Raw genomic sequence first — 27,019 nt, 5'->3', positions numbered from 1 at the left:
ACCACGTGGTCTTTACGTGTCGAGAACTATGGGTACGTTCATTCGTGTATTTGCCTGACGGCACGATAGTGGACATATGCACAGATATAATGTTTTGAAATTTATTTGAGCACTCTTCCATGATGAGATCCAAATGTTTTGTAAAATTATGTGTAAAAAGTAATGTAGTTAACTATATGTTCATATTTCACGAGTATTCTGGCCAGCAGAAATAATGTATTGTGTTCTCATCGACGTTAAAACTGTAGGAATTTATACGTAAAATCTCAGTGTAATAATTTGAGAGTTATATCTGCATAGGTGTAAGTGATGTAGGGATGTGTTCCGGTGAAATATGCTTAGCAGTCATAAATCAACAAACCATAGTCGACATATGAGAATACTCAGTATGATGTCATCGCGTTTCCCACAATGCATCTGCTGCAAAACAACGCAGGCGTACAACACATTTCGTGAGTGTCTTCCAAAGATGGCGGGTGTCCCTGATCCACTGGAAGATATGCTTTATTCAGAAGTGGATGAAAAAGCAGTCAGCGATCTCGTAGGTTCGTTAGAATCGCAACTTGGTGGTCAAAATAAGTTAGCTGCTTCACAAAGCGAAGTCAGGAGGTCAGGGTCGTCAGAAACAGTAAATAACAACTTGGGAAAATTATTACCCGCTCAAGTAGGAACCACATTGGAACAGCGGCAGTCAGGACTCCACAAAGTGGAGCAAATGCAGGAGGTCAGCACTCAAGAAAACGTCTCCGAGGGGACACCGACGTCTAATTCTATGCCGTCCTCTTTGAGCACGCCTGGGTCTGTGGCGATTGCTACGAATCGCGTGCAGTCGCACGCCACGGCAAACACAACGCTAGTACCAAAGCCTGCACCGGGACCCGTAACTTCTCCGAACTGTTCAAGTGACGCAGCAGTTGTAACGTTAGCACCATCATCATTGCCTACAGATACTCTCCCTAACACAAATCATATATCGTCAGCTGTGCGGACCGTTTCTTCCAGAGCACTGTCTAGCGGGAATGGAAACAGCGGGACAGTGACTGTTAACTCTCCTGCTGTTGCCTCTGCTACCGCTGCTCAAGCTGGATTTCAAACCGAGGCAACCAGTGTGAACGGTGGTGTCACTGGCTCTGGTTTAGGGAGCGATAACGGCAACATGATCGTCCCTAATGGCACAAGTGGTACTTTCGTTTCTTCTCAGCCTAATCATATATTGCCTCAAGCAACAAATCTATCAAGTAGTCAGACGACCCCTGCTGTTGCATTGCAGCGCCCTCCAAACGTTGTGCCTAACGGAAGTGACCCTGAGGTTGCAGCGTTGCCCGCACAGGGTGTCAGTACAGCTCCTGGCCCAGCTTCGACTGTGGTATTTTCAAATACAAATGCTAGTTTAGTGAAGGGTAACCCACAAACCCAGATTAAGACCATTGTCCCAAACCAGCTCCCTGGTAACCATGTAGGCTTGCATCCTTCTCCATCTACACCGGTCTTTACACCTGCAGGCAGTATGCAGTCAAATGCAGTGGGTGCTTCACTTTCGGTATCAAGCAATCCCACAGTTCTAGTGAAGCCAGATGCATGTGTTGCAGGCCAGGCCACGAGCCTGCTAAGACCTGGCGCTCCATCTACGGTGGCAGTCACTGCAGGAGTAGCACAGGGCCATGGGGTACCTGCATCGCCCAGGCCCGTGATACCTCAACTTGCTGTCAGACCTCAGCAGACCACTATTCAGTTACCACCGGGATTCACCATTCCACAGGGTAAGTGTACTGAAACCACTCTCATTGCTTACTTACTTGAGAGTTTGAAGGAACTTGATCTAAATATTTATTAAGAGCTAATGAGCTTTGAAATATCTACCTAAGCATTTGAGTGAATACACTAATAGAACTATGGTTTCTCTTTTTGTTTAAGCATTATATCAAGTCAGTCCACATTGGAGAGTCACGATAAGCAAGTGGACCCTTTTTGCTTGCTGTTTATTTGCTTAAGGTCTGCTGAAGCTTGTTGTCTGTGTTCTAGGCATGGTGCTGGTCCGTACTGAAGCGGGCCAATTGGTGCTGGTTCCCCAGCAGGTTCTGGCCCAGGCCAAAGCTCAGAATCAGAACAAGGCTAATCTGTCCCCCAGACCTGCGACGCCCTCTACAGGAGCCACCTTCAGGGTCACCACTCCTGTGTCTCAAGTATGTGGAAATTGCATGTAATATGGTCTTAAAAATGCATGTTCAACATTTAGCTTAACTTGTCATATTGTTAAGATGCTTGTGCAGTCTATGACTAGATAAGACTTATCCAGGCACCTCTGGATCCTGGATTCAGTCCTGTGGCACTCTCTCACTTTTCAGTCACCTGTGACATCCCAGCCCATCCGGCCTATTTCCCCTGCCCAGGTGAAGGTGGTGCAGGCAGCAGGTGTTGCCAGCCCTGCCCTACAGGTACAGTAAACCCTGTCATACAGGCACACACAGCCCTGACCTACATGTTATTCTGTCCCTTTTCCTTAACTTTAGCTAAGACTGAAGCATATCATTTTGAATTTACCTTTCAGGAAGTTCAGCTCTAACCCTTAGTTTTCACACAACAGCTATTAAATGGTGTATGCTTCATTATATTTGTGCAGAAATGTAGTCCTTTGACATTTTGTTTAATGTTTTTTGTGGTGCATTGCAGTGTAGTTGCTGAGATTTGAACTGGGATTTAAACTGTGGAGTATGCTGTTGTAGCTAACCTCTTGTTCTCCTGCTAGAAGACCCCAGTGGTGACCGTGAGCTCTGCCCAGCAGCACACAGCCAACACCACGGTGATCACAGCAGGAAATCGCCTTCAGGGCCCTCCGCAGACACTCATGAAGCCTTTGTCCACGCCTCCCACAGCCACTGTGACCATGACAGGGGCCAGTGGCTTCTCTCAGGTAGCCCATGCTCCTCGGTCACTCAGCCCTGTACATGCAGCAGTGTCCACCCTGCTCCATACTGCCCCTTAACCTGGTGGGCCGTCTGGGGCTTTTAGTTGTTCTCTTTCATGTAACGCAACTCATCAGACTTGAATGAATTTACAGTTGAACTTCAGCTTTTTATGAATAGATAACAGTAGCTTTGAGATGCGATCAAGCCCAAGACTTCTTGATAAAGTTGTCTGACTTCTGGGCTGCCTTTTCCTTCTCCTCAGCCAATACATCTGATAACAAGGTTTACAATTTGCATCAGTTTTCTGCCAATGGTCAAATTTATTTGTTTTTGTTTTTTTTCCTTGTTTCAGGAAATGCAAGAGAATGTAAAGAAGTGCAAGAATTTCCTAGCAACATTGATCAAACTGGCATCCCACAATTCCCCCTCTCCAGATACGTCTCGCAATGTGAAGGCACTTGTGCAGGACCTGCTGGTGAGACATTGCTATCCCTCCTTGGGGTCATCTGTGGTCATATAGCCACCACACCAACATGGCCTTCGTAGAACTCTCTGATAAAATGCCTATTTTTTAACCTGTATTTCCAGGTGTCTGTATTGCTTATGGACTTGGAAATGTTGGCATTTACTCCAAATACTAGTCATTTTATTCATGTTTAATTTTTTTTCTTTGGCACTTGAATAGCATCACACTAGTTCGGATAGGACTCAAATTTAGATAGGATTTTCTTTGTAGCATTCCGTGTCAAAATGCTGTTCTTACATTGAATCAGCTGCGTTAAAATAAAGTATCTTCCACAGAAAGCGCACATTCACTAGTTATGGCTCTGTTTAATATTGAACAGGACGCCAAAATCGAGCCAGAGGAATTCACCAGTCGTCTGCAGACGGAACTTAAGTCATCTCCTCAGCCATACCTTGTGCCCTTTCTGAAGGTATCGTCATCTCATTTCCTTCCACAGAGATGGATTTTCAGTCAAACGGGGGACTTGTTTGTGTCTCTTGAGTATGTGAATTGTCAGTTATTCTCATGTCTTAAGTTGTGGCCTCCTGCGTGGGCGCATGCGTCTGTGCGTGTGAACGCGTGTATGTGTGCGTGTGTATGTCTGTGCATGTGTGTCTGCGTACGTCTCTGTATCTCTGACCTTGGGTGTGTCTGTCTGTGTGTGTTCCTGTGCCTGGTACTGTGTGTGTGTGTGTGTGTGTGTGTGTGTGTGTGTGTGTGTGTGTGTGTGTGTGTGTGTGTGTGTGTGTGTGTGTGTGTGTGTGTGTGTCTGGTGTACAGAAAAGCCTGCCTGCTCTGCGACTGACCCTGCTCAACTCGCAGCAGTCTCTGGTCCAGCTAGGCCAGGCACCTGCATCGTCCACGCCTCTCACTGGTAGCACGATTAAGGCTCCGCCTCCCCGTGCCCTATCCACTGCTGTGCCCACAGTCCGGACCACCATCACCCAGGATCCTACTGCCACAGTCGTACGCTTCACACATGCACTCTCTCCATGGAAACATTATTCATGTGGTCATAAAATGCATTACAGTCTTGCCCCCATCCTTTTTTGTCTCCCTAAGGCCATTAAAAGGTCAGGTGCACAGGCCAGTCCGACTAGGATGCCCATGGTGATCACCCAGGCGATCCGGCCTCAGGGTGCGTTATCTCAACACAATCTCAACCTCAGTAGCAAAGAGATCTTCCTTTATTTGTAGATACTGCAGGCTTTGTGGACACTGAGCGTCTTGTAATGGCTGGTTTCTCCAACACAGTTTAAATTTAATCCAGGACTGTTTTCCATAGTTAGCTAATTTTTCCATTTTTGAATTGAGTCTAGATTCACTCTTCGTCAGTGAAAGCAGTTCAGTTTGTTGCGTTGTAGGTTCTGTGGTCAGAGGAGCAGCAGTGCAGTTGAGGGGTCCAGTGCCCATCACCATGCAGGCCTCATCCAATCAGAAACAGAAGCTGAATGATCCAGGAGGCGGGACTTTCAGGTACAAGTCGGGTACTGCCGAAGTTGTGATGTGGGTTTTTAGGTTTTAAAGGACATTAGCAGTTTATTAGTTAAATAACCTTGTTTCTCTTGTATAAAAGTGTTAAAACATTTAGTGTGAATTTGTCCCTTGAGGTTTAAGATGTCAGGCAAAGTATCTTGGGCCTTATTTTCAAAGAATTATTGGGTCATTAATGTGTGTCAGAAGGCATGGACTATACATCTCTGTTCAGCAGACGTTTCTAGAAAAAAAAAATTATCTCCTGTGTTCAGAAGACAGTGGACTCATTTTAATTGTCTGCAATAATGATCCAGTTTTTCTTCATTTTCTCATTGAAAGACCCAGTTACAGCCAAAAGTGTCTGAAGATGTTTCGCATGACAAGTGCAGAATGAAATGATTTTCCAGGGTGCTGAATTGCTCCTTGGAGCCACTAGGGGGCAGCATTTCTCTTGGCCCAGCAGGGCAAAGATTACCTGAAAGTTAAGAGAACATATACAAACAGAAAGAAACCCAGCGGCATAGACACTATTCCTAGATCATGATCTTGATCATTAATATGGGTAATAATGGGCTTTCTGTTCTTTTACAGTATCTTTACATACAGTAAATTGTATACTGTGTATACAATAGTGTAGCTGATGCATAGATCATCCTCCAAAACGCAATATTATTACATTAGGACTGTTTGTTAGTAAGGTGTCACTACGCATGATCCTGCAGCCTGTATTTAAAAAACAAACGTGTGTCTCTGTGCATCACAGGGATGACGATGACATCAATGACGTTGCATCGATGGCAGGCGTGAACCTGAACGAGGAGAACGCTCGTATCCTAGCCACAGGCTCCGAGCTGGTGGGCACGCAGATCCGCTCCTGCAAAGACGACACGCTCCTGCCGGCCGGCCCGCTTCACAGGCGCATCCTGGAGATAGGTACGCAACCCGCCCCCAATCTCTCGAGACGCGCGGAGCCACTGGGGCCTGCGAGCAGGCTTCGTCTGGTTCGCCAAGCATCTGATCACAGCATGCAGCCGGCTTCCGAATGAGCCACAGTTGAAGTGCTGAAGCTCATGTCCGGTGGTACCGCTGTACAGTCTGCTTTAGGCTGCATTTACACTAAACCACCGTGAGCCCTGTCCACAGTGCACGGCCTCCACGCCTGGTTCACAGACCCTCAAACTCCGCCTTCAGCTCAGCAGCACCTTCCTTTACTCACTGTAGTGTCACGATGGGAGCCTGTGAAGGTCTGAAGCCCCGCACAGCTGGCAGTAGTGCAGAGCCTGTCCCATTCCACTCTGTTTAGCTTCTCTCGAAGTCCACTTCACTTCTAGCGCACTCCCCCCCCCCCCCCCCCCCCCCTCCAGCCTAATGAGTGCGGGTAGCGAGGCTCGGCCGTCCTCAGGCGGCGTATGAATACTTTATGGCCCTTCCTCTGATGCCTCTCTGTCAGCCTGTCATGCGTTCGCTACGAGAGGAGGCCCGGGGCTCCCATCCTGACAAGGTTGCTCCCGATGCATGCTCTCGCCGAGCCCAGCGAGACCTGAGACACGGAGGAGAAATGCATCAGGGCATATGCATACAAACAAACACATGTGAGCAGAATATGTGCATATGCAGACTGCATGTTCACTTATTTGTTACCGGAGTGCTTGCTCAGGCAATGGAAATACGGGCAGATGTATATGTTGTAATGATGGAGTGGATTCTAGACATGTCAGTCATCTTATGATAGCTAGATTTGCATACACGTGTTTGACGCGCGTCAGTAGAAAATTCACAAGCGTGAAGCTAGTCTTCAAACAAATGGAGGATTTTTCTAATGCAAGGAGATTGTCTCGAATTCCACTCAGTTGAAAGATCCCAAATTAACTTAATGGTATTATTGAAAATGGAGTCGTCAGAGAATGTGTTTGGGAAATCTGTTTTAATATTTTTATGTAAGTGTTGGTCACAGCAAAATATCAAACAAGGGTAAGCTATATAACCATATTCAGTTTTATTGCTTATTAAGAAATAAGTTTAAGCACCTGATCAACAAACTGAAACTGATTAATAAGCCCTGTAGGTTAGTCTGGTAGTACAAATCCATCAGCAACTCCCTGGACTTAGTGAGGGGCTTCCTTCCTGCAAAAGCTAATTTAGAAGGACAGAAAAAAAAAAATGAACTACACATTTTTTCCCTTGTGATTTAAAATCCTAAAATCACGACTACTGATCTTGGAACAAGCTGTAGAGGAGAAGTAGATTTGGAGCACTGTAGACTTGAATTCCTCCATCGGTGTAAACTACATGTAAGCGTGATGGGGCATTTGTTTGGACAGAAAAGATTAGGTGAAGGAGCAAGTATGAGGTCGGGCGGACAGTAAGGGCTTCTGCAGATCTGCACACTCCTTCCATTATTATATTTAAACACATTCTCTCTTTCCTTTGCGTTTGATTTAGTATACAGTGCATAGCAATGAGTGCCGGAGGTTATGTGCTATTACATGCAGCCCGGCTGTGGTTGTTACACTGTCGCCGGCGGGTGGAGTGTGTTAAAAATGTAAATCTTCCTCTGGGGGAGGTGTGTGTGCGTGCGTGCGTGTGCGCGCATGCGTGTATTTGTTTGATGGCCTCATTGTGAATGGATGGAGAAGAGGAAGGGAGGAGTCGCAGTACGGCACCACCTGCTGGAGCGCGTGTGCGTCTGCGTGACGGAGAGAGAGCGAGTCATGTCTGAAGTGTCGGACATCTTCTCCGTTCCTCGTTCGCTCTCACACCCTCTCTTCTGTCTCTGCAGCACGAAAGCTGGGAGTGAACGAGGTGGCGGGGGACGTGGTGAGCCTCGTGTCCCACGCCACCGAGGCCAGGCTCCGCACCATGCTGGAAAACGTCTCGGCTCTCGCCCAGCACCGCGCAGACGGCTGCAGGGTAAGACCACCCCGACGGCCCCTCCCCCAAACTTCCCCAAGCCAGAGGGAGGCGTCAGACGTCTTCCTACCTGTGCTTCAGCCCAGTCAAGCTCCTACAATCAGAACCGGCTCAGCCGTGGCAGGACATGCAAAAAAGGGTTTATATTTTCTTTAGCACATCAAAGCAGCAATTAGGCCTCTCGTGTTCGTGTGTGTGTGTGTGTGTGTGTGTGTGTGTGTGTGTGTGTGTGTGTGTGTGTGTGTGTGTGTGTGTGTGTGTGTGTGTGTGTGTGTGTGTGTGTGTTCGTGTTCTACTCTTAGCAGGCTCTGACTAGTGGATGATGTCACTACTGCATTTGACTGATAAACACCTCATTTAGTATCTTTGTTTGAGCCCACCTGAAATAGCATTTGGGAGATACACAGCTCACTACAGAAACATGGGGCACATGATTTAAATTAGGCCTGTACTTTTATTCTTGATTGTGTGGGAAGCAAAGTCATCCCTTAGGGGATGGGTGTGTGTGTGTGTGTGTGTGAGAGAGTTCAGTCTGTTGAGTTAGTTGGTAGTTCATCATAAGGAAAGTGTGCAGAGAGGTGGTAGTCATTAATTTCCCTGTGATTTTGAAACTCGCTCTCCATGTTTTCGGGTCCTCTGTGTTGCTGTTGACATCAGCCGAAAGCAGGGCACGCCTCGCCTTGCCTCGGTGCTGGGAAAAGTCATCCCGCCAGCGGTGTCGCAGCCTCACCTCAGTAAAGGAGCGCAGGAGTGACAGATCAGAGGCAGAGAGGAGCGCTGTCACCACCACTAATGGGCTACAGCCTCAGAAGTGTGTGTGTGTGTGTGTGTGTGTGTGTGTGTGTGTGTGGGTGTGTGTGGGTGTGCGCGCGTACGCATACCTTTTGGTTCTCATGTGCGCCTGCCACACTGTTTTTCCCGGGAAGTGAAAAGCAGAGCTTTGTCAGGAAGCACGTCGGGAGCTGCCTCAGAGAAGCTCTCCGAAACTAACAATTAGGCCATTAACTCTGACTGACCTAGTAACTTTAGTTCTGTCGTGTAGGGGAGGGAAAGGAATCGGTGAAAGCTTAGCAGAGCAGAAATTGAGGCATTTTCATAAAAGTGAGTGAAATGTAGAATGTGTGCGCGCGCAAGAGTGCAAGCAAGCTCGCATATCTGTGTATGCATGTATGTATGATGGTGGTGATGAGGAGGAGCTCAATGCTGCATGTTTTCCCGCTCCAGGAGGAAGGGGTACGTGAGCAAACGTCAGATGTGAGGGCCCAGCTGAAGTTCTTTGAGCAGCTGGAGAAGCTGGAGAAACAGCGGAAGGACGAGGAGGAGAGGGAGATTCTGCTGAGAGCTGCCAAAGTGGGTCGGAGAGTTGACCCCTCCTCTTAGCACAGCCCCTTTCACCGTAATGCGAACGAAGCCGATGCTTGTGCATTTCACACACTAGTTCTTGTAGGGGCTGAGTTTACTGACTCATGGTTATAAATGTATAGCATGTTAATAATCCTGCTAGCTCACTGAACATTTCCATTTTCCTATTTGATAAGAAATTCTGATCTCCTATGTTTGTTTTTTTTTGTTGTTTTTTTTAATTGAAAAAAAAATTGCTATTTGAAAATGGCAACCTTGACCTGGTAGACATCAACCTTACACAGACATTCTTAGCTTTTACGATCATCTACAAGCATGGGACTCCAAAGAGCTTCAAGGTGTTATTACTCATCTCCTTTTCTTAACCTCGTCATCTCTAAAGCTCTGAATGGTCAGAAAAGAATTCTCATAAGATCAGGTTAAGTGAGCTGTCTTCATAAGGATGAAGAGACGCACCCAGTCTCTACCAACGAGCGAACAGCCAGCGTTACCTTTCCCAGCATGCACCTCTTCCACTCCGTATATGGGGGGGGGGTGCACTCCTCCACAGGAGAATGGCTCTCCACATGAAAGCATGGGTAATTAGTCCACTTAATGTGCAGCAGCCGTGATAATAATGACAACGAGGAGGAGGAGGAAAATTATGACGTCCCACTCATTAGATTCCTCGTGTTGCGTCCCCCATTCTAATCGAGTATTCAAGTAATTAAGCTCTCAGCCAGGAGATAATTGCCCTTGTGGTGTTACTTCTTGTCTCACCTCCAACACTGAGAGTTAAGTTGGCCCATTTATATGTACAAGCCCTTCCTGACTGATTGATTGACTTCAGTAAACCCTTTTGACTCTTGTGCAAATTTTGTGTAGCCTGTCATAACTATTAGGTGTAGTGTGGTCAAGATGCCAAAGTCTCCAGCTTGGATACAGTACTGGAGTGTTTGTATTGTTTGATATTTTCAGAATTCATATGTTTAAAAATGATTTTAATTTGATTAGCTGAAGTTTTGAGTTCCAAATAACCCCATGCCACTAAGTCCTGTAATGTTGGGTTTGTTTCCTGTACAGAGTCGTTCAAGGCAAGAAGACCCAGAGCAGGCTCGGCTGAAGCAGAAGGCCAAAGAGGTGGGTGTAATGGAACAGGTGTCATGTAGCATACAGAGGTCCCCGCTGCACACATTTTTATACCTGCAAGGCGTGACATTGTGACATCGCCACATGCTGCTTTCTAACTGCTGTGTTCTTCCCTTTAAGTTATCTGCTGGAAGTTCTGTCTGACTTCTTCTATGGGTCCTGACTGAACTGACTATCATGGAATGGGCTTTAATCACATGTCTAATGCTGGGATCAGCATACACGATGACTGACTATTGATTGGAATTTTAGTTTTTCCCCCCATGGTCACTACGTCAGATTAGGCGATCAGGGTGCTATAAATTCCATCCATGTCTTGGTCGGGAGACAGGCACTACACATTTGATGCCAACCAATCATCGTTCCTATGCTTGCGTGAGTTTGTAGGTCGCTGAGGAGGAAGGTCATTAAATTGTCAATCACGGCTACAAACGTGCTATGCGTAATGATGTCGGTTTTATTTTCTGAAAAGGAAAAAAATACAAAGAAAGGACAGTAGGGGCTCTGTCCTTCACAGAGAACTTGAGGCAACGAATGTGTTAACATGTCAAGAACACTGAATAATTGTAGTTTCACAACGTTTATATATGCGCACCAGAAAGAACGGTCATCCTATAGGTCAATGTCAAGGAACATGTCATAGGAGTTGTTAAACTAAGCAAGGAATATAAAAAATTCTGACATGCTAGACTTTTCATCAGGGTGTTGATTATGTCACAGTAACGGCCTGTTCCTTGTTCCTGTCGCTGCAAATTTGGCTACGGCAAAATTGTCTCGGTCAGACTGAATTTATGTAGTCTGATCTCAGCATTTCTCCTGTCCTGGAAACCTAACACACCTGATCTAGCTCACAGGCATCTACGAGAATGAGCTGAAGAGTCACGTGTGAAAGTGGTTAAAGCAGAACTATATAAACTATGAGTTACATGTCAAAACATCACTGTAGTACAGAATACCATGACAGAAACAACGATTACGTTGTGGTTCAAAATGAAAACATTGCATGTCTCATGCAAAAACAGCTGACAATTTTTCTCTGTTTACTTTTTTTGTTGGTTTGCTGTATACATTTTACTTTAGAGCAAAAATGTTATATTTGTTGTGCACTGAACATAATTGTGTGCATATCCAAAGCCTGTGCTCCGTGAAGCCTGTGGCAGAAACAGTATTATCTCCTTGCAATGACTGCTTGTGCAGAGTGAGACTGAGGATTCCTCAGCCATCTTCCCACTAACTGCAGTTCGTTTAGTCACTGAAATTGACCAGCTAGGATGAACTCCCTGGACTCTTTTCCCCATACCTCTTCAGTGCAGGGGAGCTCGTCATATTCTGCCGGAGCGTCGTGTCCGTCGTGGATACTGTGCTTTTCAGTGCTGTAGCTTGTCTTCCGCCCTAGGCCATTTTGAAGATGGAGACCCAGACGAGCCTGTTGTGGCTTCGTCTTTGCACTTTCAGATAGTTTTTAGTTGTGTTTTTTCCCACTAATTCCTTATCAGAATGTAGCTAACTAGAGTAATGAGGGAATAAAGTGAACACTGAAGGAGCCTTTTGTTTTGGCCCAAGGCATGGTGCCAGTCTCTGGTCTTTGGAGAGGCACGCCTTCAAGCCCAGACCCCAGCCCACATGCACATCCCTCCTACACTAGCACTTTGCAGTGCTACAGCCTCTTTGCTTCACTCTTTAATCCTGGCCTGTGTCTATAAGGTATGCCCGGGGGTTTTAGTCAGATATGGCGCAGCAAGAGAACGCTCGACCTCGTTAATGCTCGTCATCTCTCTGTGCAATTCCTATAGAAAGAAACTAAGGTGACGCTCTTTAGACCAGTTGTCACAGCCTGACTTTGAATGGGAGAGCTATTATGTTGTGCTGAAGCATATCTGTGGTTAGGTCACAATAGCTCTGATGTGTTTATTTTCCGTTACCTTTGTGTAACGTGAGCTCATTTAGCAGTCACCTTGCTAATCAGAAGGAGACAGACTCACCAAGCCCCCTAGAGGCAGGGGTAGGGAACTGCAGCCTCAAAGCCATCTCTCCTACATGCTAATAACACTGCAGCATTATCCAGCAATCTCAGGCTGCTGCTGATCGTTGCCATCGGAAACGTAGCTCTTAGTTTTCGTGTCCTTGACTTCAATCAGCTGCCCTAATTGAAGTGCCGTGTTGGGCGCTCTCCTGCACGTTTATTAAGCTTTTGCTCCGGGCCCAGTCATTGTGGAGGGCTAGACAGCAGATAAGGATCAATAAGGAGGGAAAGCTGTGCTGGAGGCATTGCTCTCTCCCGCCACTGACCTTTTGGAAATGACTGGAGATTACAAGCATCTCTCTCTCTCTCTCTCTCTCTCTCTCTCTCTCTTCCCCTTCCTCCTTTCTCACTGTTTCTCTTGTTCTTTTTTTTTTTTTTTTTTTTTCAAAAATGAACATTTGCCTTTAAACTTAGAAGAGTATAAAACTCCTAAATATTCCAACAAATGCCAGTTTTACTAATAAAAAATTAAGGATTGCTGTCATCTAAAAGCCCTGAGTATCTGAAGCTGGAGCTAGGTTTAGTGATGGAGGTTGGTCATTAAGGGGAGGGGGGTACAGAGTGCTGGATTACAGATGGTGTAACTAGGTTCCTCTTTCACTCCTCATCAAATAAATGAACATGAAAGCAAGACGTCGCTCTTGCTGCGGGCACTGAGGAGATTCGTGCCGACACTGAGAAGTCTCTCTGCTTCCAGAACCTTCTGTTTAGTGCTAATAGAGTCACAGTTGCGTTGGTGTGGCGAGACTCTTCACTTCCTGCCACCTCGGGCGGTGTCCTCTGTGACTGTGCCACACACACACACCCCCAACCCCAACACCTCCAACGCCATTTCCCACAGCACTGCTGCTCCTCACCAGAGCTGTCAGACCTGGCTCAATGTTCAGCCATGCTGCCAGCATGTAGCAGTCTTACGTGTGTGTGTGTGCGCGCGCGCCCGTGGATGTGAACACGGGTGTGTGTATTTGGTTTCTCCAGGGCAAACGTGTGTGCATGCAATGTGCGTGACTTCTGTTTGGATTAGCATAACCTTAGCTTAATTAGCATGTAAACGTTGCCTTGAATTAGCTTTTTGTCACTCCGCTCTTTATTATAGCACCATTAGTGTGGATAAAGAGGAGGAAAGAACCAAATATTAAGACAAATAGGTTTTCTTAAGTGGGGGCAAAACTCCCCATTTTATTTATCTTGTTAAAAAGTCAAAATAATGTGAATTATTCTGTTCAAAACATCATTCATTGCTTTTCTACTAAAGAAAATGTATAGACTTTATATATAACCTTAATTTCAGTAAGTACGGTATCTGGGTGGTTGTGGTGTTTTAACAAGCCTGTGTATAATGCATCCGCTAATGCATGTACGTGTACACACACACACACACACACACACACACTAGTAGCCTCCATGGTGTAAGAGTCAGGGTGAGGGGAGGTGAGGCCTCTCTGTGTGCTCTGTGCCCAGCGGCGCTCACTCCGAGCTGGGGCGCGGAGGATGTGCAAGCCCCCTCCCCTCCTGGCATGGCTGGCTCTGCAATTGCCTGCTAGGGCGGGATGACTTCACCTGCGGGCTGTGCCTTTGAACACCCTCTCGCTTGCGCTCCCTCTCCCTCTCACTCCTTTCCCTTCTGGAAAGAAATTGAATTAAGTGCCAAGATACTTTGAGTTTTGTGAATAGATTGAAACTCAGGCTCTCCCTCTATTAAAATGTTTGCAAGTGATGTTAGGACTGAGGTTTTACTGAGTGGAGTTAGAACTGGGGTTGTGAAAAGGTTACATATTCACTTTTCAAGGTTTAAGTTATGACTGAAGAGGTGATATGTTTCCACAGTGATTTTTGTTCACATAGATGCATTTGTGCTGGCTTTTGTAATATTCAGATGCAGCAGCAGGAACTTGCTCAGATGAGGCAACGCGACGCTAACCTGACAGCCCTCGCCGCCATTGGACCACGCAAGAAACGCAAGTTGGAGTCCCCCGGACCCCCTGCCTCTGCAGGAGAGGTGGGTGCCCCCGCTTCCTGCTCTGTCACTCTTCATTACTTCTTTACCACATGGCAGAATGACAGCGCCGCTGTTTGGGTTTTAGATTTTCATCTATAAGAGCTTCTGCACACGATGGCCCTGATTTACCTGAAAACCTTCAGTATTGACACTGTTAACTGGTAACACTTTATTCACATCTTGTTACAGTGAATGCATGTGTACATAAACGCAAAAAATAAATTCCAAGAAACATGTACTAATGTTACTAAAGCACATTATGGTCAAATGCAAGCAGACTTGCATCGTGTGAAGGTCTCAAAAAGATGTCGGTCATACTTTCAACAGTGGTTTGATGTATATATCCAGTGCTGTTTTGAAACTGTTTTTGTTCAAGCAGAACCTTGGAGTGTTCTCTGATGCCATCTTATAAAAACAATATATCTAACTTTCAACTTCCCCCTATGCAAAGCACAAACCTGTGGTTTCACAACACAAGTTAAATGTTTCAACCTTAAAAAAAAAAAGTTCAAGCAAAAAGCTAAATTATTTAAGCCCTCAAAATAAAGCCAAATATTCACATAAATTCAGCGTTTTGTGGCTTCAGTGTCATAATAATGGTGTAAAGGAGAAGTCTGAGAAGACTTCCTACTCTTTACTGGAAGAATCCTTAAATGCTCTGTGCTTAAGTAACTCGAGGTACGACCTGCCACATGGCTTAGATCTCTGCATTGCCTGCACTGATGCGATCTGATGCTGTGCACGGCTCTAAATGTCCCTGGCATAAGGAACTAAATAAAGGCATTACTTCTGCTCCTTGACTGCATGCTGACCTTTTTCACTGAGATTAAGCTTCATCTGTTCATGAGATTGTTCAAAAATGCCTTTAAAAAAAACAGGTCTAAAAAAATGGAGAAGAAATACAGCTTGTACAGAACTGTACAGTACTGATCTATTTTAATGGCTTGTCTCACCCCGACTTCCAGAATGTCACAAAGAAAAGTGGAGTGAGGGCAGCTAGGCGAGATTTCTCTTCATTTTCACCTCTCCACATTTTAGCCTCTCACATCCACCGCTATAGTGCCTTTGGCAGCCAACCCCCCTTCTCTATCCCTGTGGAGCAAAGTGAATGTGACTTTTCTAAAGAGGTCAGTGTTGGCCTCGGGGGCTGTGGCTGGGCCTGCTCTGAAGAGGCCAGTCAGATATTTCATCTCCGCAGTAATGTGCCTGGGGGTCAGCGTGGCCTGGAGCACAAGCTAGCCTGCCAGGCAGCAGAGCTGCATTGTGAAGACTCCACTCTTTTTTTTTTTTTTTTTTTTTTTTTTTTTTTTTTAACCCCCCACTTCCTGACATGAAGAAGAAGAAAAACAATGCAAGCTCCCCTTTAGTGCAGTGCAAGGGCTGCCTATAGTGTCATAGTAAGGTTGGAAGTAAAGAAACATGGAGGGCAATAGTTCAGACAATGAGACGAAATCCTCTTACATTTTTTCTCGGGTGTGTGTTCAGATGAAGGTGTTATTTTTGTGGTCTCCTTTGTTTAGGCCCCGAGCCCTCTGGGCAGTTTCTATCTGATAGCAGCTCTGTTCCTGACTGGCAATCTCAGACTTGATGAGCCATTTGGGCTGTAGGCAGGGCCTGCAGCAGAGCCTCGGGGTGGATTAGTCAGAGAGCAGGTGATGAGGGTGTTACTCAGGGGCGAGTTGTAGGCCCAACTTTAATAAAGGCTGCTGCACGCCTGTGGGCCTGCATACCAGACTGAGCCTGGAGCATGACTGTGCACAGGGGGTCAGAGTCGAGCCGTCAGCCGCATATTAACATGTCCTTTCCACTTTGGACGCCTGAGGGGCAGTGGTGGTATGGGAGGACGGATTGAGGTGGCAGGAGAAAGCAGACCCATGGAATAGAAGAGCAGGGAATAACAAATAAACACAAATGAAGGGAGGAGGATTTGCTGAACATGTCTGGTACACACATCCTTCACACTTTCGTTTTTAATAACTACAGGGTAATAGACCTTGGTATACACTGACTGACTTGTTGTTGTTGTCTTGTGTGAATGAAGGACTGGCATCCTTTATTTTGCTGCATTTTGCCATATAACGTTGCTTTAGTCAGCAAGGATAATCAAGACAGGCTGGTGTGGAAAAAAAAAAACTAGAAAAAAAGAGGTTTAAAAGCGAATGAAGAAATGAGACCGAGAGAGGGAGACGGGGAGAGCGAGAGAGATACGCTTGTCCTTCCCTGCAGCAGAATTAACAAGGCATCACATGGAAAACTATCTGAGGCCGGCTATGAAAGAGAGGGGGAGAGGAGCCATTAAAAGCAGCCTGGAGGGATGGACTGCACCCAATATCACTAAAGCAAGCTCTCTCACCCACTGAAGCTAGGGCTCGCTCCCAGGCACAAAACCGCGCCGAGTTCTATAGCCACAATTAAAACCTCCCCTTCTGCCAGATGAGCCCGGGGCGGGGGAGCCGGGTGCGGGGGAAGGGATAGGAGCAGAATACCAAAGGCAGGCTGAAATGTAGCGCCAGTAATGAGCTGCACCAGAGCCTGCTGCTGCCTAGCACTGGGCTGCGGTTTAAACGTTACCAGCCGTGGCTGGAGACGCTTCGTGGCCGTGTGCTTCATTTCAGAGCGTGCCCACCCCTACACTGTCACATGCTGGACTGAGCGCTCCGCTGCTTTACGTGGGGATTTTTCTGGCCTTTTTTTATATAAAGAGACTTGGGATCCAATGAAGGCCACAAAGCTGAGGGTTTTTTTTTGTTTATTTTACTTTTAAAAAATACATTTTAGTATACATATGAGCTCATTTGGAAATCTTGCTGTTCTCTCTTACCTCTGTACCTTTTGCTGTCTTCATTGCAGGCATTTCAACTTCTGCAGGTGTAGACTATTAGCATGTAGCTAACTTATCATTACATTATTAACCAACCAGTAGGATGATTCTTTTGTGCATTTTGAAGGTAGAATAACCTATAGAGATACATGCATAATAAACACATGGATCTATGTGTGTGTGTGTGTGTATATGTGTGTGTATATGTGTGTGTATATGTGTGTGTGTATGTGTGTGTGTATGTGTGTGTGTATGTGTGTGTGTATGTGTGTGTGTATGTGTGTGTGTATGTGTGTGTGTATGTGTGTGTGTATGTGTGTGTGTATGTGTGTGTGTATATGTGTGTGTGTGTGTGTGTGTGTGTGTGTGTGTGTGTGTGTAATGTCACAAATGGCAAGTGCAATCTGCTCTTTTCAGAAATGCTATTGTATCTCAATTGTGAAAGCTGATATTCCAAACATACATGACTCTTCTCTTGCCTGACCAGATAGTCCACCATTTGGACTGTCTTCCGACTGATATGATTATGTAGGCTCAGTGCCTACATAAGTTTGGAAAGACTACTTGGAATAATGTTGGCTCCAGCTGCTGGATGTATGGAGCTAATGTTAGCTTTGTATAGTTTTGGTAGGGCAAGCAATTAATATGAAATAATATCTCACAGATATTGCCTTATCCCATAAACTGATCCTGGCATTTGATTGAAACTCCCATATGTTGTCTAAGTGTACCATTTGCAATGTGTTCTGTGTGGTTTTGTAATCTGTGGGTTATCCATGTGTGTGTTGTAATCGGCACTTTATCGATGTGTTTGTAATCTGCGGGTCATCAGTGTGTGTTTTGACATGATAAGCTGGATCATAATGAACATGTTCACCGTTTGCATGACTGAGTGGAATGCCATAGATGACCTCTGGGTAAGCCCGGGTAAGCCCAGGAAAGCACTGTTGCTACAATCTCATTTGCCCCTAAACGTCGTCTCCATAGCAGCTTCCCCTTAAAACCCATGCACGTCACCCTGCCTGGGTGTGGACTACGTTGTTCCATCGGCATGCGTTTAGGATTTCAATGCTGTTTTCGCGATTGCACTTTATTAAGACAATTGTAAAACTTCACTTAAATGAGTGAAACAAATACAGGCTGGTCAGATAGAGCCTCAGTGCTAGATTATTCTCTGATGGAAGGCCTTTCTCCACTAATTGCCTGTAGTCAGATTTTGTTTCTTGGACTTCTGCCTTTAATATATTTTATAGTTCATCCTCCAGGATGTAGTCTGAGTTTTACTTGCATCAGTTTTTATCCACGTCAGTAAAGGCATATTCAGCAATGTCAAAATAGTCAGGCCTTCAGCACTACATAGGTGGCCATCAGTCAAATGAATGACCTGTTTTTCATTATGCTTAATTGTTAAGAGTAAGAAATGTAGATATTCAAAATCTAAGTGAAGCATGCAGAGTTTCCAGACAAACAGGGTGTTTCGCACAGAGGTCCTTCCTCAGCTGTGCAAGCAAAGCACTTTGCTTTTTACTCTGATGAAGGACCTCTGTCTGAAACGTCCTGTTTCTCTGAAAACTCTGCACTTGTACGGTTTTTAAAATATCTGCATTTCTTACTACAGTACATTAGTTACTCACCTGGAATCTTTTTCTGAGTTCTGTGTGTGTGTATATGTATGTATGTGTGTATGAATGAATGAATATAAATATAAATTTTCAGTAATTATTCTGTCTCTGACAGAACCCTCGCAAGATCTTCACCATGAAACTTGTATATAATCATTTGTCCTGTGTTCCAGGCAGAGATCTGCTGGGAAAAACTACAGACAGAGTAATATTAGCTACAGACCTTGTGTACATGTAGACTAATCCATTAGTGTTGAGAGGTTATTGGCTTCCTTTCTGCAGCTGAAATAGAAGCCCATTAAGAGAGGTAATGTGGGCCTGCAGCATGGCCTGCAGGCCAGGCAGCCAATGGAGGGTGTATTTCACACGGCACCGCACACACTCTGCTTAAGTAGACCAAGGGTATCGAGAAACTCCAGAGCAGATCTTTTTCATTTGTTCCCTCTTCTCCTTTGTTCTGTGCCTCTCTTGCGCTTTCATTCTTTTTTTTTTTTTTTTTGTTCCTGATTTTGCGTTTCTCTTTCGTTCTTTCTGTCATTACCCCTTTATCGGATTCTCTCTCTCGCTCACTCTCTCTTTCCCCTCCCACTCTCTCTCCTTTGGTCTTCTCCGCTCTCTTGCCGTCTCCCTGGTACAGGCTTGGGTACAGTCACACATTGATCTGTGAATTGTCCCCTGGGCAATTATAAAATATTAAATCCAAGTCACACTCCACTACTTTCACTCTCTTCCTCCCACTCTCACGTTCTCAAACTCTCACTCCTTTTTCTTTTCTTTTCTTTTTTTCTCTCGTGCCGTCATTCCCGCTCTCCTCTGCTCTTCAGTTTTATTCACACTGCTCGTCGCACTCTTCCGCTTGAACAGTGGGACTGAGTCGCGGTGTCACGAAGCAGAACGGCTCGGGCAATTACGTTTTGCACTTGCCCTGCCTCAATCTGAAATGTGTACACATCTCGAGACCAAATGAAATGGAATACTTTATCCTGCTGTTTGTGGACACAATGCCTTGAGGCTCTCCAGTATGTGTGTTTGTAGGTAAATGAAGAATGTGCAGACGACCATGTTGTCGAAGTTAAGGAGCGCCTTTGGATGCTTTGTGTTTCTAGTGAACCTTGTGTTTCCACTATCTGAAATCTATGAGCAGTTGGGTAAATAATCCATCTGATATCACCCCCATGACCCTCAGGCGTGTGTGTGTGTGTGTGTGTGTGTGTGTGTGTGTGTGTGTGTGTGTGTGTGTGTGTGTGTGTGTGTGTGTGTGTGTGTGTGTGTGTGTGTGTGTAACTATGCCAGGGGGCATTTGGCTGTATTTCAGCATACGTTAGAACTGTGGGCGGTTTGACTGCTATTAGTGCACCTAGTGCTAGTTTTAATGTGGATTTGTTCTTCAGTGAGATTTAGAAGTTATCAATGGTGACTTTGCTGTTGGCTAGCTGTCTTGAAGGACATTTGTTGCCTATTAACCTATATGATCATCTGTTTGAACTACTACTTTTAAGATAATCAACAAAAATCCAACACTGGGCACTTGGCCTTTAATTTTTGGGATTCAATTCTCAAGCATTGAGAGCATTAAAATGGTCGAGCCGGGCTGATTACGCAGGCATCAACAACCAGACTAGACTGATGGAGAATGTTCCCTTTGATGCTAAACTGCAAACGTCTGTCAGTGGTTGCTTTTTTGTGCTCCACCATCTTTGTCTTTCTTCTTGTGTTTGTACAGTGTGGCCCCGAAGCTGAGTGTGTAGCCGGCGGCCATGTACGATTCGTATACACACACACACACACACACACACACACACACAGACGCAGTGTGTTTCAGTGTGAATCCGGTGCGGGAGAGCTGTTTGTGTTGCAGGCAGATGGAGCTGGAGCATGAGGTGCCCTCAAGGCCCTGCCTCTAGCAGCTCAGGTTTTTTTTTTTTTTTTTTGGAGGGGGGGGTTGTGCTAAGAAAAAAAGGGGGTGGAGTGAGTGGGGAGCAGTTGGTTCTTCTGAAAGGGTTTGACTATGTTTTACCAACTCAAATGGAATAGCATAGTTGTAGAGACCAATCAAAGACTTTCCCTTTGAGTCAGCATGGAGGCAGGGAGGGCAACATGTTAAGAAATAAATAACATTTTTAGAAAAGTGTTTTTCATAAGAGCTCCACGGCTTGGCTGTTTTGTGTTTAATCATTCTTGTGAGGCTTAAACTCTGTAGGAGAGCGGGGAGAAGCCATCACTGGGATGGGCCCCTCCCCTAACCCAGCTCAGACCGCTCCGTGTGCTGTGCATTTGGTCGTGACCATCGCCAGACTGGCTGAGGCCTCTGACCACAGTATCATATCGGCGCTGTATAAGAACGCGTCAACTGAATGCCTTCTAGATTTAAGCTGTTTTGGTCCATATGCTGAAACACTAGTGTGTTGATTGGATGTAAAATCTGTGTGTTGATTGCAAAGCATCTTTGGGTTCTGAGAAAGGCACTATATAAGTGTAGCTTATATTCATCCATCCATTCCTTCACACAAGCAGCAATATGACACATTTCCCAGATAGTCACCCAAACTAGCGTCCATGTTGCCATGTTTTGTACTTTGAACCAAAGTTAAAAGGCAAACATGAACCAGTCTCCACAAATATATTAAGGTGCCAGACCAAGCCTGCCCATAGGTGCAAATATGTTAGATTTACAGATAGGCCAGAGTATGCACATGGGCTCAGGTCCCTTCCCTGAGCAAAAACTTTTTTTTTTTTTTGTTTTCCTCGCCCTCCTCATGCTTTAGATGCATGTTCTGCTGCACCAGTGAGCTCTTTGAGAGCTCTCGGCTCTTGTGGTCAGAGCACATGGTTTACCACCTGGAAGACCGGGGTTCAAGACTGTGTTGTTGTCCTCAGCTTTCGCTACAAATGCGCACTACTGTGTATTATCCAAGATGGCATCATGGCTGTGCTGTTTCTTTCAGTTTCTTGTTGCCATGTGTGAATCTAGTGCATGCATTTAGACCAAGCAGGGCGCCTGACTTTTCGTATCTCGTTACGCCCACCACCCTCTTGGCTCTGACTGCGGGACAGGGAACTGCAGCTTTGTCAATACTGCACTAATTAGAAAATCCTCCAGCCTCCAGCCTGATGCTTTAATTAGTCCCTGTGTCAACTAGTTTGTGGATTGGATCCACGATTTAGCTCAACAGGCCAAACCTGTGACCCAGGACTATGCGTCGGAGCAGTTGCTATGGCCACGCACTGGTCCTCGGATTCTGCGGAACTTTTTTGTCAGGGTCCCCCTCCTTTTTCTTCCATGGAGGGGGCGCACACAGCTTTTGTATTTTTTGCTTGGATTGGAAAACCATGTTGCACTTTGGATTGGGATCAGGCTGCGAGGTGTTCTGGGCTCAAATCAGAACGTAGCTGCTAGTGTAGAGTAGGAAAGGGTTAAAGGGCATCGGTGCCCCAGAGCTGTGGGTCTGCAGAAACGGAGGCCGTGTACACTCAGGCAAAAGGCGAGTCATTTCACCAGACGCTGCGGAGTGCCCACACACACACACACACACACACACACACACACACACCCGTGGGCTCTCCCTAACCTTTGCAGGCCAGTGCTCCCAGTGATTTGCTGTAATAAAGTGCGGTGCCGTCCTCTGCGTTGCTGTGGAGTTGTGCCTCTCTCACTGACTCGCCCATGCTCTGTGCAGCCGGCGTGAAACATTTTGAAATGGATTTTAGAACAAGCACGCAAGATGAAAGGGACATTATTTGGAACGGAACTTGCACCTAGACCAATTTTTTCATTGTTGTGTAAATGCACACCTACTTCAGAACACACACACACACACTCCAAATGTTTCAACATATGCTCATAGATGAAAGGTAGTTAGCTGTACTACTCAACATGTTGAGCTCCATAGTTAATGTGGTAAAATTGGGGGAGGGTGAGAGACACACTTCAGTTTCAGTGACTGCCTGAGGCATAAAAATGCTCACATCAGTAATATATTCATCCATATCTTTTCGCATTTATGCAAGCTTAACAAGCCCCTTCTCAAGCGCAGAACCAGGAGAGCGGCACAACGCCGCTGGCAGGTTCACCCACACACGTTCACTGTCAAGCACTATCTTCCATCCTTTCGGGCCTTGTGTGCTAGTGAAACGCCAGCTTGTGGGGCTAACACAGCACCGGTGTTCAGCTTGTGGGGCTAACACAAGGTGGTGTTAACACATGTTCAGTGAGAAACTATTTTCGTACTTATTTATCTAGTTCTTATTTTTATCAACTCGTATATTTTTGTAAATGGAAGTAGCAGTAATTCTTCAGTGCAGATTAAAATGAGGAAGAAACAACTTTTGTTTGTAAATGTTTTGTAGTTAGAAAGGAATGTCTTGGAATTCTTTCCAGATGCAAATGATTCCAGCCAGGAGGCATGTGTGTTCTGACCAGAAGGCTTACATCACCGTTTTGCTTTAGAGAGTTTCCTGGCATTAAGGGAGGTTGTATAACCCAGCAAGAAATTTAAAGTGGTCTCTAAGGTCCCATCCATGGTACGTTCATAAGAAAGGGGTGGGGGTGTATGTGTGGATCAGACAATGGGCAGAATAGAACATCTAATCAAATGTTTCCCACCCATCATCTATAAATCTATCATCTAAATCTATGATGGGACTGTTGTGTGTCCTCACATAATAGCTTCATTTTACCACGCACTAACTTGCCCGAATGAACACATCAGAGAATTTGAATTGTGTCAGCATAGCGTTCATACGAGTTTGGAAGTGTTTTGGTGTGTGTTAAAGCCCTCATTGCTGTAGGGTGTTCCTGTAGGGTGTGGTGTGTGCTTTGTGTCCAGAGGCTGTCTTGCACTTGCTCACTCACACTATATATATATATATATATATATATATATATATATATATATATATATATATATATATATATAGATATATATATATATAGATATATATATAGATATAGATATATATAGATATATATATATATATATAGATATATATATAGATATAGATATATATAGATATATATATATATATATAGATATATATAGATATATATATATATATATATAGATATATAGATATGCCCCAAGACTCATAGCCCTTGTCTGTTGTCTTGCTAGAGACCCCTGTGAACACACGATGTGTGTGCTTTCTTGCCTCTCCTCACCTGAGCACTATTACAAAGGGATTCTAGGTGGGCCCCCTTGAGCTGGTCTCCGCACAGTCTCAGCCTGCGAGCCAGCTTCCAGCAACATCATGTGTTCGCGCTATTAGGTGTTGATTGATTTCACTTGTTACCCTGATGCATAGGCCCTGAAATCGCATGCTTTCCAGTCCTGCTCTTGGCCAGTTTTTGGTTCGTTTGGGCAGAGGCGAGCATCTGTGTTTTAGCTGCCACAGCCAGCTGTGTACTCGCTGGGAGGGGGAGAGGGCATGTCTCTGTGGCCCAGGGCAGAGGACACAGCGAGGTGAGAGCAGGCGAGGGCGTGTCTCCGTGGCCCAGGGCAGAGGACACAGCCAGGTGGGAGGTAGAGAAGGTGCGTCTCTGTAGCCTCGCTGGGAGGGGGAGAGGGCGTGTGTCTGTAGCCCGGGGCAGAGGACACAGCCTTCCATGTAAAGGTGTGGCCGCAGGACTACAAGCCTTGACGGGCTCGCATTTACGCGGGCTCTTGGGCTAAAGCCGCTCTCTCGCTAGTGACGCTGACTGCTGCTTTGTCTCCATTTTAAAGGACTTTTATCTAATCACCAGCTGGATTAAACCTTCGGTCTCTAACGGAATGAAAAACAAATAAAACTGAGCAATTAGTAAGACAGTAACACAGTAGTCTTGTTTCAATCTAGAAATTTAATTGACTCAAGATCAATTGGAGATTTTAAATTATAAATGTGTGCTTCCCTACCAGAAATGTCCATCACTGTTGCTCATCTTTAATGTTCCTCAGGCAGTGATACTAGTAAACGGCGTGTCTTGACAGTGTGTCTGCCATTTTGCATTCAACAATGACTAACAATTAGAATGAACAGATTTAAACTATTATGTACACACGTTTTATGTGCATTTTATAAGCGCACATGTACCAACTCTAGTGTACTACTGAGTTTGCTACCCAAGAATATGCAACCAACATGGGTCCTGTGACTGTTGGAAGGCTAGAGGGTGACTAACACAAAGTGCTGGGTTATAGATTCAAATTGTACAGCTACAATATGTACCTACAAGCTAGGTGGTTCTACTTAAACGTGCTGGCAAGGCTAAAATAGAGAAGCCTTTAGTTATTTACCTCTGGAGCAGAGGTTTCAACTTCACTCTGATGCTGCTGCCTTATTTTATGTTTATGGCATTTAGCTGATGCTTTTATCCAAAGCGACTTACAATTATGAGTGAGTACAACTTGAGCTAGTGAGGGTTAAAGGCCTTGCTCAGGGGCCCAACCGTGGGAACTTGGCAGTGGTGGGGCTTGAACTGGCAACCTTCTGATTACAAGTGAAATAACTTAACCACTGAGCTGTGAGCTGCTGTGCCATCATCGGGAGGGGACTGGGGAGAAGCTGCAGTGTGTTGAACTAGCCTGTCCTATGTTCATTCTCTCGTAGGCTTCTGGGAGCTCCTCGGGCCCACTGGGTGCCACCTCGGCCCCGCGGCAGGCTCGCAGGATCACACGGGTCACCCTCAGGGACTTGATCTTCTGCCTGGAGCAGGAGCGCACCACGGCCCGCTCGCTGCTCCTCTACAAGGCCCTGCTGAAGTAAGACCCGACCTCTGTAGGGGGGTGACTGGCGCCCTGCCTCCCTGAACCCCAAACGGGCCTTGGCCATTGGAGAGGCCCCGCCCCCCCCTCGCCTGCTTCCCACACCTCTCCTGCATCTTCCTTTGTGCCTTCAGGCATGCTGGGACATAACCTCAGAGACCCTGTCTTTACTTTAATGGTAAAGAGCTAAGAGTTAGTGCTTCTCACACACACACACACAGCAGCTTCAGGAAATGAGTGATCGAAAGCCATGAAGGAGGAGAGGACTGTGGGTAACATGTCTTTTCATCTTCCCTTTCCTTCGTTGCAGTATGGGTATTTGGTAAAGGAAGCAACATATAGGAGAATGTTGGCTCATTTTTATGTTTTATATTCAGATTTGGTTTTATGTTTAAAGGTAATTCTGCATTTATAACTTGCCTCATTTGCAATATGAACACTGGAAGTGTAAATGTATATGTTGTTGAGGGGGGTTGTTTTTGTTTTTAGGCAGGCTAACAAATTATTAAATATTTTAATAACTTATGACTTTGATACCTCTAAAAGATGATGGTTTGTGTAGTTCTAGATTGATCATGTAAAATTATGCAAAATGAAGATCAGCTTTGCTGTCCTTCATCCAATGGGATGCCGTTTTAAATTAATTGACAGTATTTTCTCACACTCTGTGTGTGTGTGTGTGTGTGTGTGTGTGTGTGTGTGTGTGTGTGTGTATGTATATATATGTGTGTGTGTATGTGTGTGTGCACACGCATGCGTATATATGCTTGGGGAAGGGTGTGTAAACATGCTGTGAAGAATTATGGTGTAGAAAAAATGGCACAATGCCAGCTGTAATGATGAGGCTGCCATAATTTTATCCATGAGGATGAGTGACATCATTCATGTATTTGGCTGACCACTTTTGTCAGTGGTAAACAGTAAGCAAGTCAGATCACAGATTTAAGATTATCAAGGTTAAACGTCTTGCACTGGATTTTAAAATGCAAAAAAAATAAAATAAAGTACATCAGTGATGAGGTCTTTTAGAAAAATTGGAGTAGTGATTGCTTTTGAGTTTAAAAAAAAACAAACTGGAAATTTGTGAAAGTGCATTTTCAAGTCAACTTCAGTAGGACACAACTTGTATTTCTGTGGTTTTATTGGACTTTTGATTAGCCTTTAATTTTTGTTTGCAAAATCAAAACACAGTATGGACTCTGTTCATTCTACAGAATCAGGGCCAAAGCCCTCTTTTGGCCTCTGAGGCAAGAATGGTTTATTGGATGTGTTTTAGCACATCATAGCTCAGACAAACCAAGTTACCAAGTTGCTGATCAATGGGTCAGGTCTTTGATTGATTACTTGTATGTTGTATTGTCTACAAAGACCATATATCTATTATAAACTATATTTTTTGGTAAATTTAACCGTTTTAAAATGGTTGATTGGTTTGAAAGTGTTCATCTCTATGAAATTTGTACTATTTTGTAAAAGAATAAAAGTCCTTACTATATTTGACTCACTTTTTTTTTTCCCCCCCAAAAG

General features: G+C 45.1%; 1 protein-coding gene across 2 annotated transcripts; it reads left to right on the top strand.

Moving 5' to 3' along the window:
* Positions 1-444: 444 nt before the first annotated feature.
* On the top strand, positions 445-26,992 carry si:dkey-219c3.2 (transcription initiation factor TFIID subunit 4). 2 transcript variants are annotated; one of them, XM_027013875.3, is made up of 15 exons: positions 445-1,760; positions 2,023-2,183; positions 2,346-2,435; positions 2,747-2,911; positions 3,259-3,381; positions 3,752-3,841; positions 4,192-4,377; positions 4,474-4,549; positions 4,776-4,887; positions 5,651-5,820; positions 7,667-7,797; positions 9,022-9,147; positions 10,222-10,278; positions 14,187-14,309; positions 25,338-26,992. In XM_027013875.3, the coding sequence occupies exons 1-15, from the start codon at positions 470-472 to the stop codon at positions 25,491-25,493; spliced, it is 3,057 nt and encodes a 1,018-aa protein (XP_026869676.3). In that variant the 5' UTR covers positions 445-469; the 3' UTR covers positions 25,494-26,992. The 2 variants fall into 2 exon arrangements, with proteins under 2 accessions (XP_026869676.3, XP_026869678.3); XM_027013877.3 differs by having other exon boundaries at positions 465-1,760; positions 2,750-2,911.
* The last annotated feature ends 27 nt before the right edge of the window (positions 26,993-27,019 follow it).

The sequence above is a fragment of the Electrophorus electricus genome, chromosome 16 (genome assembly GCF_041902795.1).
Source record: "Electrophorus electricus isolate QZ-2024a chromosome 16, ASM4190279v1, whole genome shotgun sequence".
NCBI lineage: Eukaryota > Metazoa > Chordata > Actinopteri > Gymnotiformes > Gymnotidae > Electrophorus > Electrophorus electricus.
Note: the sequence above shows the minus strand (reverse complement) of the source record. Positions and strands in the feature narration are given on the sequence as shown.